Here is a 13708-nt window from a genome sequence, read left to right as displayed (position 1 = left end):
GATCTGAAATAAAATAAAATAAAGCATCCCAAGAGTGAGAAAATCCAGCAAGGAGAGGGGAGGAGGGAGAGGGAAGAACCCAGCTGAGCAGGCAGAAGTTTTCCTGGAGGATGAGCACTTCCCACACCTGGGTAAAGGGGAGCTAACTGCAGTATTTTAATTAGTTTCTTGAATTAAATTCTTGGCAACGTTTAAGATGTGGTGTTGGCAAGAACAGGGTGTTGTTTTATTAAGATAAATCTTTATAAAAATCTGTGTTCCACAGTGACCACTGCACAAAAGGGGTTTTTTTTTCACCCCTCCCAGCTAATCTTGGATTTTTTTATCACTTACTAAAGAGGGATTTAGGGCTCATTCAGAGAGGAGGGGCCCAAAATTAACAGTGCCATCATTTTGAAATCCTCTTTTCTTTCCGTGTAATCCCACCCCTGCCCAGGATTTTTCCCTTTTCAGTGGCTCCCACTTGCACTGTACTTAACATTTTCATATCCCTGAAGGCCAAATTCTGTTTGGCTCTTAAAATAACTTGTATTTAAGGAGGAAATTTCCACGCCTGGATGTTTTATAACTGTTCCCCATGTGATGGGGAGGGGTTTTATATAAAGCTGGGAATTGGATACAGCAGCACAGGCCTCTCAATGAGATTTGCAAGTATTCATTGGCAAGATCTGCCAACTGCAAAGTATTTCAGCAAATAAAGCTTTCAAAAGATCAAATTCCACGCTTTAAGGGTCCTTAAAGATGGATTTATCTCGATTACGAGTGGAGTTGTGGTCAGTTTGGTACCCAGAGCAGTTCTAGGAATCCCAGCTATTCCTGGAGTTATGTAGCCAGCCCCAGCTCTGGCAGGGCTTCATTAGTGGGTAATTAATTAGTGGCTCTGAGACCGTCAAATGCAGATTTAATCCACGCTTTCTCACATCTGTGGGACATGTGAACATAATGAGACATTTCCAGATGTCAGAAAAACTCTTGTGGTTGCCAAAACGGAGCAACTCGATGATTTAGGAGTGAAATTTAAATGGTATTTAGAGCTTTTTGGTGCTTTAGCTGCCTTAAAATCTGTAAGTCACGTTCCAAACTTGACAGAGAGACACATCTTGCTTGACTGATTTGGAGCAATTTGTTAAAAAAAATCGTTAAAAAGTAAATTAATTTTCATTTGTTGCCTGGCATAAGGGGGAAAAAAAAATAAAAAAAAGCAGATTTTGAGGCTTTTGGGAGGTGCCCCAGTTACCTGTGGCAGGTAAGAGCTGAGCAGGAGGTGCTGGGGTGTGATTTCCCAAAGGGATGGAGAGCAGCCCGAGCTGGCAGCAGTGACCTCAGCAGCAGAGAATGTGTTTTGTGTGTTTGCCCGAGCTCAGAGGGGGCTGTGGGGCTGTGTAGGTGGGGATGGAGCAGTAGCAGCTTGTTCCAGGTGTTGCACACCTGCCATGGGGCTTTGCTTAATGAGCCTGGCACCAAGGGGGTGAATCATTCCCCTGGGCCAGCAGCCCTGGCTTCCCCGCAGACAGAGCTGGGGTTTGTGCTTGAAGGAGCTCCCAGAGGGAGTTAAATCCACTCAGCCATGCCTGGTTGGCTCCTGGAGTTGATAAAATTCGAGTTTCCAATGGAATTTCTAACATTGGGTGGGTTTGAAGTTGCCCAAACTGCTCTAGCTTCTGCCTGAAAACTTGACAGCTACCATTAAACACGCCTCTGGTTTGATCCTTTCTGTGCTCAGGCTGCATTTTCCCCTCCACACTTCTCCTCCTTGGAGCATTTTCTGATCTTTACCTGAACCTGAGCAGTTCCTTCTCCTGTAGAACAGCCCCTGAGCCATTCCCTGTGTCACAGCTTGGCATCTCCTGCTGGAGGGAATCTCATGGCCCTGCACTCACGTCAGTATCAGCAGGATAGTTCAAAGTGCATCTCTAGCATCGGGTTATCCGTTACACAGGGTAACAAATTGGGATTATTCTCTGGCTGCTCTGAGTTGTGGGCAATGATCACTCCTGGAGCTGTGAATTCAATAAATCGAATCCAGTGTGTTCAATAAATCCATAATGGGTGCAGGTAAAGATCATCTTTAGATCTTCAAAACCATTTGGGAAGTGGAAACACCAAGGCCAAGAATGTGATCTGGAAATTCTCGTCGTGTTTGTGTTTATTGGTGGCAACCACTTGGAACATCTAATCTGCTCCCATCGACCCAGCAGTTATTGACACACACAGCTAGAAATGAGTGTACTGGGAGTGCTGCCCAGGGAAGGGATGGGAAATGGGAATTCTCTCCAGAGAATTCCCTGTGCTGGGGTGGGAAAATCTGTTCCCCCAGCTCAGTGTCCATCAGTGCCCGGCCCTTGGGGTTACCCCCTTGGGAACTTGGCTTTTTGGCTTGTGAAATCTTTGTATTTCTCTGACTGGGTTTTTTTTTTTTGGTTTTTTTTTGGGTGAGAAATCCTCTTATTTCCCAGTTTTAGGGTGGTCTGAGTGCCCACCCACCCAGGATGTCACCATCTCTCCTCTCCCTTTCCAGGTTACCCCTGTTCCAAGCCAGTGCTTTTGCGTTTTTAGCACCTGCCAGAGCGATTCTCTCTCTGGAGAAGTGGAAGTGCAATAACACAGGTAATTATTGTTTATCCTGGGTCAGGTTTAAGTGACAAATGTGGAGTGCAGCTGACACGAAAACTGGGAGTAACGAGCAGGGAATCTGGAAAACCTCTCTTTTTACAGTGTTTAAAAATACTGTGCCACAGAAGATTCCTAAAAATGGGAATTTTTTTTTTAATAGAAAAACGTTGACAAAGGAAAGGTAAACGTGGCATAAAATAATTCTTCTGTTCCATTTGCATTCCGTTAATGTTCCAAACATTTGGAAATAGCGAGCCCAACTGAATCCTTTGAAGTTGTGAGTGGGAGGGAGTTTGAGCAATGAGCAGCTTCACCTCCAGACCTGGATTTTCCCCTGTTTAAGTCATACCTGACAGGTTTTGACAAGATTTGGATGTTCTTTTTCACTCTTTCTCCGCTGATGTCGTCATCCTGGCAGGTTTGATCTTCAGAGGGAAAAGATTCTGGGATGGGAGAATTTGGACTTTCAGTCCAATCCAGTTTTTTGATCCGGACTGGATTGGACTGGATTGGGCTGGATTGGACTGGATTGGACTGGATTGGACTGGATTGGACTGGATTGGACTGGACTGGACTGGCCTGGGAGGTGGAAATGACTCTGGCAGTTTCCTATTCAGTGGGGGTGGTTACTCAGTACCAGGGCAGTGGGAATCAGGCTGCTCACTCCTGACTGAAGCTCTTCCCCGAGCTCCTCTGGACTCTAATAATTAAATTTCTATTACTTGTGTGTTGATACATCTCTGTGAACTCACATTCAAGATGTGATCAATGCCCAGCTTGTTGAAATGAGCTGATAACCCTGGGTGGAGTTTTCCCCACAGCTCCACATTTCCAAAAAGAGCTTTGCTGCGTCTTCCTCCTGAACCTTTTCACCTTCCAGAGCAGCAGGCTGGGGCTGTGCTCATTCCCTGAGCTGGGAACAGCAAGCTCTGGGGTTTGTGATTGCAGGATTGGAGTGGGGAGAGGATTCCTGACCTTTCTGTTTTCCCTCCTGGGAGCAGAGGCCTGGGAGGGCTCTCGGGGACGCTGAGCTGGTGTCACTTCACCTGGGACAGAATTCCTCCCTGTGTGAATTTGGGGCTCATTTATCAGGCACTTGAGGAGGGATTTGTTGTGTGTGAAATGCTGGCAGAGTGGCTGGGGAACAAACCCCTGTGTGTTTTTTCTCTCCCTTGGCAAGATCTGACAGTTACAAACGGAACGGCGGAGCTGCTGCACACGGAGCACATCTGGTACCCCCGGATACGAGAGGTAATGTGGGACTTGCCTTTAGCTGTCACTCCTCTCCACTTCCAGCTAAGTTTCTCACTTAATCATCCGTGTCTTCTTGTCTTTAAGTTGCTAATTTCTTGTTTTCTCTGCAATCTCCATTTGGATATATCTCCCTTTCCTCATTTCACAGAAGTCTTCCATCTTCTCCACCTGTTCATTGCTGGACAGCAAATACCAGGAGTTAGTTACCACATTCCCAAAAAAAGCTGTGCAGTCAGCTGCTCCAGTGAGATGAAAACTCCTAATTTCCATCCGTGTTCAGCTGCTGCCAGGCCTCTTGCCTGCTGTGCTGGCCCCTGGAAGGTGGATCCGCAGTTAGGGAAATCTGGTTCCTTCCCAAGTGTCTTTAAGTTGGAGACTTCTTGCGATGAGAGGTTGAGACTTTGTGGAATCCCTGGAAAAGTCCTTCTCCACTCGCAGTGTGAGGTTGTGGTGCCCTGCAGGGCAGGCTGAGGGCTGTGCCACGCCAGGGTGGCAGGTAGAGTAGTCCAAAGGAAGGCGTGTGTCATGGAATTGATCTCCCATCCCGTTGCTTTGGGCTGCCAACTTTTTCTTAATTAAAAACAACCCCTCTCTCTTCCCCATGTTCAAACCATAGCTACATCCTGCCAAGAGCCCTGCAGCCAAGAGGGCTGACAGTCTCCTGAGACCACAACGCTGCTCTAATCCAGCTTCTAAGGAGCACTTGTGACCAATGCAGCACACACTCTGCCCCTAGGAGCTAGGAGCATCACCTCGTGGCGCACCAACCCTTGCCGTTCGATCTGAGAGCTTAAAGGTTAGCCTGGACCCCAGGTCTCCTGTCTGACAGTGTGATGTGCTTTCCACACAGCTTCCAGACTGGCCCACTGGTCTGTTGTGTAATAGTTTTGTGGAGAAAACCATAAGTGTTATGCTTAAAGCGATAAGTCACTTAAACATAATGAGCTGTTTTATGACTGGGGAAAAAAAAATAATAATAATTATTTTTTTTTTATTTTTTTTTTTTGCTGAGTTCTTCTGTGTCACTGAATTCTTTTAACTGCAGTTTGTAACCCAGAGCAGAAAAACAAATTTCCTGTCAGATGGGACTGAGCTGCCTCTCTGCCCTGTTGTGTGTTCAGATCCAAGGTGCCATCATCATGTCGTCGCTGATCGAGGTGGCCATCGGGCTGCTGGGGCTGCCCGGGGCTCTGCTGCGCTACATCGGGCCCCTGACCATCACCCCCACCGTGGCCCTCATCGGCCTCTCGGGCTTCCAGGCTGCTGGGGAGAGAGCTGGCAAGCACTGGGGCATCGCCATGCTGTGAGTACCCTGCTGGGGAGGCAGGGTTTGGGGTGGTGGGGAGGCTGATGAGAAACAGGAACCTGGATGGGTCCAGCTGGAAATGTGGGAGGCAGGATTGAGAGCAGCAGCTCAGGAGAAAAAGCCTGAAAAAGCTTTTCCCTGGGAAGAAATCCTGCCCTGGGAGGGTGAGGAGGCCCCAGAGGAGCTGGGGCTGCCCCTGGATCCCTGTGAGTGCCCAAGGTTGGATGGGCAGCTGGAAAATCAGCTTCAACTGATTCAACAGCAGCTGGAAAATCAGCTTCAACTGATTCAACTTCAACAGCAGCTGGAAAATCAGCTCCCAGAGTATTTACAGGAATCATGGAATGGTTTGGGTTGGGCAGAAGATTAAAAACCACCCAGTGCCACCCCTGCCATGGCAGGGACAGGTCCCACTGGCCCAGGGGGCTCCAAGGCTGGTCCAGCCTGGCCTGGGACACTCACAGGGATTGGGAAACCTCTGCAGAAAGGCCACACACACAAAGACACAGCGAATCTGAGCTAAACCCAGCATTGTCCCTCTGCCAGTGCACAAAGTCACAGAAATTAGACTGAAATTAGAGAAATAATGTCTCAGAGCAGCCTGCCAGGGTCTGAAGGGGTTCCAAGGAAGCTGGAGGGGGGCTGCTCGTCCAGGACAGGGAGTGATGGGCTCAGATTGGAAAGGGGAACTTCAGGTTAAATACACAGAAGGAATTCCTCCCTGCGAGGAGCTGGGATGGAATTCCCAGAGCAGCTGGGGCTGCTCCATCCCTGTGAGTGTCCCAGGCCAGGCTGGATGGGCCTGGAGCCCCCTGGCACAGTGGGAGCTGTCCCTGCCCACGGCTCCTCCATGGAACTGGGGGGGCTTTGAGGTTCCTTCCAACCCAAACCATTCCACTCCCATTCCCATTCCATTCCCATTCCACTCCCATTCCTATTCCATTTCCATTCCCATTTCCATTCCCATTTCCATTCCCATTTCCATTCCCATTTCCATTCCCATTTCCATTCCCATTCTATTCCCATTCCATTTCTATTCCCATTCCCATTCCTATTCCATTCCTATTCCATTCCTATTCCATTCCTATTCCATTCCTATTCCATTCCCATTCCATTCCCATTCCATCCCATTCCCATTCCATTCCCATTCCATTTCTATTCCATTCCACTCCCATTCCCATTCCATTCCCATTCCCATTCCATTCCCATTCCCATTCCCATTCCATTCCCATTCCATTCCCATTCCACTCCCATTCCCATTCCATTCCATTCCTCTCCCCAGCAGAGGGGACAGGACAGTGGCCAAAAACGAGGTGTGAGGAGCAGGATTTGATCAGCAGGAGTTGATCTGGGAGCCGCTGGCTGGGAGGAGCTGAGTGCTGTAGAAAAGGTTTAACAGGACACCAAGGAGAGGAAATAGAGTGAATAATTTGTATAAATAGAGTGAATAATTTGTATTTCTGAGCTGGCATTGCCTGTTCCCTCTCCTGCAGCAGCAGCAGGTGAATGCCACTGGTGCCTCTGCCATGGTTTGCTCACCTCTGGCCAGGAGAAATTGATTTTTTGTGGTGACAGAGGGCACAAGAATTGCCACAAACACCATCAGTGGCCGGGCCACGAGCAGAGAGATTCCTGCCAAGGGCACAAGAAGGCTTTTAGAGGGAATTTCAGGGCCTGAGGTGTGTGTGCCATCAGCTGTAGGAGCCAGGGGGATGAAAGAATGAAAAGGAATAAGTGAGGAAAAAGAGAAGACAAAAGCTCCCCGTGTGGGGAAACAGCCAAATAAAGCTGGGAACCCCATTTTGGGGAGAAAAGAGGCTGAAACAGCTCTGGAGGCAGGAGGAATGCCTTGATGAGATCAGATTGTGATCTCACTAATCTGTTTGCACAGTGCTTTGAACATGTAAAGTATTCTGTAAGTGCAGCTTATGATTAAAAGGGCTCTTTAATTCTCTTTTATCTTGGGTGTTGGCATCAGGGCTGTTTCTGTGATTCTATTATATTAAGCAGCTGATCCAAAAGAACCTTTTATTTGCCTGTAAAACAAATTCTGTGCAAGTTGGGACTCAAGTTAAATGAATCAAACATGGAAACGTGTAATTAAAGTTGACATTTCTGCAGATGGGGAAAAAAAAATAAATAAAATAAATCAATTCAGGAGCAAGATTTAAATATTAGCCAGTCAATAAAGTATTTCTGGCTTCTGCCATGCAGAAAAATGTTCTCTGGGTGGTTGAGAACAACTGTGAGATGTGGCTGCTGGAATTGGCCTGGCTGCTGTGGTGAGATGAAGGTTTTTTCTCCCTGGCCCTGCAGGATCCGCTGTGGCAGAGCTGCAGATCCATCTTGGACAGGATTCCCAGTTTCCCAAACAGATTCCTGACCTGACTCCTTCCATTATTCCCTAAAGCACTTTTCACTGTGATTTGTGAAAAAGGGAATTATCCCTGAGCTGGGCTTTGCTTGTTTATCCAAATTTTCCTGGGGCATTCAGATTTTTGGTGATGTTTCCCCTCTGATAGAAAACCCACTGCAATAATGGAATATTGTATTTTTTTTTAACAACTCTGTGCTAAATAAAATCCAAATCTGCCTGTCCTCAGGGCTGGTGTGTGAGGGAGTGGAGCCCATCCTCCCATGGTGGATTTTTGGGGCAGATTTTGGGGCAGATTCTGGGATTTCCTGCATGGAAAAAATGTGCGTTCTCCTTTTCTCCTGGACTTCCAAGGGCTGTAAACTCCCCTCCTCATTCCTTGGAGACTGAAAGAGAGGAAAACCGGTTTGTGCCTGATCCAGGGCACAGAAGAGGGATTCTCCTCTCTGAAAATCCTCTTTTTATTTTTCAACTCAGCTGATACAAAAAACACAATCTCAGATTTCAGCAGGGCTTTGCTTCTCCAGTCTTTGGGAGGCCCTTTCAGAGCAGAATTCTGGCTCGTTCAGAATTCAGGAGTGCCCTGGCTTCTGATTTTTCTGTGCATTTTAGCTGTAAAAAATTAATTTTTAATGTCTGGAGGAGCTTGGCAGTTTCATGGTGCCTAATAATTGAGATATCTAATACTGATGAACTCCTCTTTGCAGCAAATCTTGGGGATTTCTGGCATTCTGCTTCACTTGCAGCTGTTTGGTGAAATATTCATATTGAAAAGAATGGATTCTGAAAATTTCCCTGGCAGAAATGTTTGAAGTGCTTTTGGAGTTTCGTGCAAACTTTGAAATGTGAAAATTAACTGTGTGCAGGCCTCCAATTTTACTGTTTCCCCCCAGTTTTGTGCTTTACAACCCTGGATCACAGGAATTTTAACTCAAAATCTCCCTTCAGTCTGGGCCCGTTCCTGATTCATTTGATCTGAATGCTGACTTTTGCAGGATTTTAAATTTAATCCTGTTTTGGCATTTGAGGAAATAATAATTCTGATCGTTTTGCTGCCTTAAATCGAAATATCTGCATTTGTGTTGTGCCTCCAAGGGGTCTGAAGAGAAGAATTCATCGTGTATGGTTGCTAATGACGTTTCTCTCCTGTTCCCACCCTCCTCCTCTTCTCCTCAGGACTATTTTCCTGGTGTTGTTGTTTTCCCAGTATGCCAGAAATGTCAAATTCCCCTTGCCCATTTATAAATCCAAGAAGGGATGGACGGCATACAGGCTGCAGCTTTTCAAGATGTTCCCTGTAAGTTCAACTTTTTCTTCCTTTGGGGGAAAAAAACCCCAAAAATTTCTGTTTCAGGGTTGTTTTTTACTTTGGTTTTGATTTTTCTTAGCAGCAGAACGCTCAGGGTGGTGAGATAAAAGCTGAAATGGATTTATTGAATCCAAATTAAATTAAACACGGAAATATTCTGATTTTGTGGCCGCTCTGCTGAGGGGCTGCTGGGGATGTGGGAGGGGAGGAAGGGATGGATCTTTGTGCAGTGAGAGGCTAAACAGAGCCCTGAGAACTGCTGATAACTGATGGATATCACCTCTTTTCACCTGAACAACTCCCTGCTGCTCGTGCTTCCCCAGCCTTGCAGCTGGGATCCTCGAAGGGGAGAGAGGATCGCTCTGACCCCAGGGGCTTTGTTCAGCACCTTCCTCAGGCTCACCAATCACCCCCTCCCCTGCCCCTCCTGTCCCCCAGATCATCCTGGCCATCCTGGTGTCGTGGCTGCTGTGCTTCATCTTCACGGTGACCGACGTCTTCCCCCCGGACAGCTCCAAGTACGGCTTCTACGCGCGCACGGACGCGCGCCGCGGCGTGCTGCTGGTGGCCCCCTGGTTCAAGGTGCCCTACCCCTGTAAGTGTGCCCAGCACAGCCATTCCCCCTGCTCCAGGGGCTCTGTGGAGCATTCCAGAACCCCTGGATGATCCATCTGGGAATGGGAGTACTGCTGGTGGCGGGGCTGGGGCTCTGGAGGGTCCCTTCAATCCAGTTCCAGGGTTCTGGCATGCAGCAATCAATTGGCTCTTCTGGCACACACCAATCAATTGGCTCTTCTGACACACACCAATCAATTGGCTCTTCAATCCAATAACAGAGTTCTGGCACACACCAGTCAATTGGCTCTTCAATTCCAGAGTTCTGACACACACCAATCAATTGGCTCTTCAATTCCAGAGTTCTGACACACATCAATCAATTGGCTCTTCAATTCCAGAGTTCTGACACACACACCAATCAATTGGCTCTTCTGGCACACACCAATCAATTGGCTCTTCTGGCACACATCAATCAATTGGCTCTACAATCCAATTCCAGGGTTCTGACACACACACCAATCAATCAATTGGCTGTTCAATCCAATTCCAGGGTTCTGACATGCACCAATCAATTGGCTCTTCTGGCACACACCAATCAATTGTCTCTTCAATCCAATAACAGAGTTCTGACACACACACCAATCAATTGGCTCTTCTGACACACACCAATCAATTGTCTCTTCAATTCCAGAGTTCTGACACCAATCAATCAATTGGCTCTTCAATCCAATAACAGAGTTCTGACACACACACCAATCAATCAATTGGCTGTTCAATTCCAGAGTTCTGGCACACACCAATCAATTGGCTGTTCAATTCCAGGGTTCTGACACACATCAATCAATTGGCTCTTCAATCCAATAACAGAGTTCTGACACACACCCCAATCAATTGGCTCTTCAATTCCAGAGTTCTGACACACACACCAATCAATTGGCTCTTCTGGCACACACCAATCAATTGGCTCTTCAATTCCAGGGTTCTGACACCAATCAATCAATTGGCTCTTCTGACACACACCAATCAATTGGCTCTTCAATCCAATAACAGAGTTCTGACACACACACACCAATCAATTGGCTGTTCAATTCCAGAGTTCTGGCACACACCAATCAATTGGCTCTTCAATCCAATTCCAGGGTTCTGACACCAATCAATCAATTGGCTCTTCAATCCAATTCCAGAGTTCTGACACACACCAATCAATTGGCTCTTCAATTCCAGAGTTCTGACACACACACCAATCAATTGGCTCTTCTGGCACACACCAATCAATTGGCTCTTCAATCCCAGGGTTCTGGCACACCCCACGCCCATTGCTGGTGGTTTTTCCTTGTTTTCCTCTTCACTTGATGCTCTCAGGTGTCCCCCAGGGGAGGTTGAGGTTCTGAAACCGCAGTTTGCAGTTTCTGGGTGACTCTTGTGACCGTCCCTGTGAGGTGGAAATCCCAGGGCTGGCTGGTGTGTCTGTCCTTGGCAATCCTGTCAGACCTTCTGCAGTGACAGGGACGGGTTCTTACAGCTCTGCTGAGGTCTCTCACTGTCCCAGGAATTCTGTGGGGAGTTCCTCCCAGCTCTCTGCACCTCCCTGCCCCAAACACTCCCATTCCTGGACGGGCACAGGAAAATGCCCTGACTTGCCAAGGCAGGGCTGGAACGGGCAAGTCACAGAATGCCAGGCCCTGCTCAGCAGAGAGCAGGGGAATTATTTCCAGGAGAGCACCAAACTCTTCACATTTGGCATTTATGGGCATTTTATGGACAAACTCTGCTCAGCAGAGAGCAGAGGAATTATTTCCAGGAGAGCACCAAACTCTTCACATTTGGCATTTATGGACATTTTATGGACAAACTCTGCTCAGCAGAGAGCAGAGGAATTATTTCCAGGAGAGCACCAAACTCTTCACATTTGGCATTTATGGACATTTTATGGACAAACTCTGCTCAGCAGAGGACTGGAATTATTTCCAGGAGAGCACCAAACATTTCACATTTTTATGGACATTTTATGGACAGGCCCTGCTCAGCAAAGGACAGTGGAATTATTTCCAGGAGAGCACCAAACATTTCACATTGTTATGGACAAACCCTCCTCAGCAGAGGGCTGAAATTATTTCCAGGAGAGCACCAAACTCTTCACATTTTCATGGCTAGACCCTGCTCAGCAGAGAGCAGAGGAATTATTTCCAGGAGAGCACCAAACACTTCACATTTTTATGGACAAACCCTGCTCAGCAGAGGAAAGAGGAATTATTTCCAGGAGAGCACCAAACATTTCACATTTTCATGGACAAACCCTGCTCAGCAGAGGACTGGAGTTATTTCCAGGAGAGCACCAAACACTTCACATTGTTCTGGATGCTGTGGATGTGTTTTTATGGTGGCCACATCTAATTTTGAAGCTGTTAGAGGCTGGGAGTGTGGCATGAGCTCGCTCAACTTCACCCTTCAGCAATGAACGGGGTAACTGGGGAATGATATCCTTTTAGGACAGAATTATGGGAATTACCACACTTGGGATGAGGCAGCTTCCTTGTGGTTTTCCACATGGCTTTGCTTCTCAAAATAAACCCCTTCTAAAGCAGCAGATGCAGAATAGGAGCTTTTGGGAAAGGAGGAGGAGGAAAGCTTCCCCACCCTGATCAGCTCTTTGGTTTTTTTGTGGGGTTCATTCACTCTCGTGTGCCTGGAGCTCCCTTTGTTGCAGGAAGCTCATCTCTTTCCAAAGAGATAAAAAGCATCGAGGCAATTGCTGTGGAAAACCTGCCAGGCTTTTCTGCAGGCTTGGATTAATCTTATTTTCTCTGCTGCAGAAGTGGGGCTGGGAGGTGTTTGTGCAGCGATCAGAGCTGCTTGTTGCCCTCCTCTTTGGTAGACTAAACTTGGGACCAAAGTGAGTTTTTTGGAGCAACAACAATTAAATGGCATTTTCCTCACTGCCCAGAATTGTTTTCTCACAAGCTCTAGCTCAAATTCCTGATTCCTGAACAGGAGGAATTTATTTTATTTTTTTTTTTTTTTTTTTTAGTGGGGTTTTGTGGTTCTCTGGGATTTTTCCAAGTGTGATCAAAGCAGCTGCTTTGGCGTTTTTTCCTTTGCTCCTTTCATCTCCTTGGACTTGCCAGCCTGTGTTAGAGTGAGGAGAGTTTGTTGTTTCCATCAGAGATAAATAAACATTGCTGGGCTCTGGGGAGGCCACACCTCAACCCCAGGGTCACAGGACGAGGGCATGGAGGGGCTGGAGCGTGTCCAGGGCAGGGAATGGAGCTGGGAAAGGGCTGGAGAATCCCTGAGAGAGCTGGGAAAGGGATGGAGAATTCCTGAGAGAGCTGGGAAGGGAATGGAGAATTCCTGAGGGAGCTGGGAAAGGGATGGAGAATTCCTGAGGGAGCTGGGAAGGGAATGGAGAATTCCTGAGGGAGCTGGGAAAGGGATGGAGAATTCCTGGAGGAGCTGGGAAGGGAATGGAGAATTCCTGAGAGAGCTGGAAAAGGGATGGAGAATTCCTGAGGGAGCTGGGAAGGGAATGGAGAATTCCTGAGGGAGCTGGGAAGGGGCTGGAGAATTCCTGAGGGAGCTGGGAAGGGGCTGGAGAATTCCTGAGGGAGCTGGGAAGGGAATGGAGAATTGCTGAGGGAGCTGGGAAGGGAATGGAGAATTCCTGAGGGAGCTGGGAAGGGAATGGAGAATTGCTGAGGGAGCTGGGAAGGGAATGGAGAATTCCTGAGGGAGCTGGGAAGGGGCTCAGGCTGGAGCAAAGGAGGCTCAGGGGGAATTTCTGGCTCTGCACAAGTCCCTGCCAGGGGGGATTTGGGATTTTATCCCAGGGAACGGCCTCAGGCTGGCCCAGGGGAGGCCCAGGGTGGAAATTGGGGAATGTTTCTTGCCCAGAAGGGCTGAAAGCAGGGCTGGAGTCCCCATCCCTGCAGGGATCGAGCAGCACTGATGGGCCATAAAATCCAGCACGAGCAGAACTCGATGGTTGATAGAATCCTTCCCAACCCAAACCACTGCACAGCCCCATCAGATTCCCGTCTGTTTCGTAGCCAGGCCGTTTCCTGGGGGCAGGAGAGATCCCATTTTCCCTCTCTCCACAGTTCAGTGGGGGCTGCCCACCATCTCTGCTGCGGGGGTGATCGGGATGCTGAGCGCCGTCGTCGCCAGCATCATCGAGTCCATCGGGGATTACTACGCCTGTGCCCGCCTGTCCTGTGCTCCTCCTCCTCCCATCCACGCCATCAACAGGTCTGGCCAAACCACAAATACCTCATTTCCTCAGTTCTTGGGTTTTTAC

The 13708-nt window shown here is 48.0% G+C and overlaps 1 protein-coding gene across 6 annotated transcripts in view; it reads left to right on the top strand.

Moving 5' to 3' along the window:
• The window catches only part of SLC23A2 (solute carrier family 23 member 2), a 51535-nt gene that overhangs the window by 30104 nt on the left and 7723 nt on the right, over positions 1–13708 (top strand). For all 6 annotated transcript variants that reach the window (XM_086865497.1, XM_086865499.1, XM_086865501.1 and 3 more), the window contains 6 exons: positions 2519–2607; positions 3794–3864; positions 4989–5170; positions 8724–8844; positions 9295–9451; positions 13512–13659. In XM_086865497.1, coding sequence (XP_086721623.1) covers positions 2519–2607; positions 3794–3864; positions 4989–5170; positions 8724–8844; positions 9295–9451; positions 13512–13659 — 768 coding nt within the window. The remainder of the gene's footprint in view (positions 1–2518; positions 2608–3793; positions 3865–4988; positions 5171–8723; positions 8845–9294; positions 9452–13511; positions 13660–13708) is intronic.

Source organism: Cyanistes caeruleus, chromosome 29 (assembly GCF_971803275.1).
Source record: "Cyanistes caeruleus chromosome 29, bCyaCae1.hap1.1, whole genome shotgun sequence".
In the NCBI taxonomy this organism is placed as follows: Eukaryota; Metazoa; Chordata; class Aves; order Passeriformes; family Paridae; genus Cyanistes; species Cyanistes caeruleus.
Note: the sequence above shows the minus strand (reverse complement) of the source record. Positions and strands in the feature narration are given on the sequence as shown.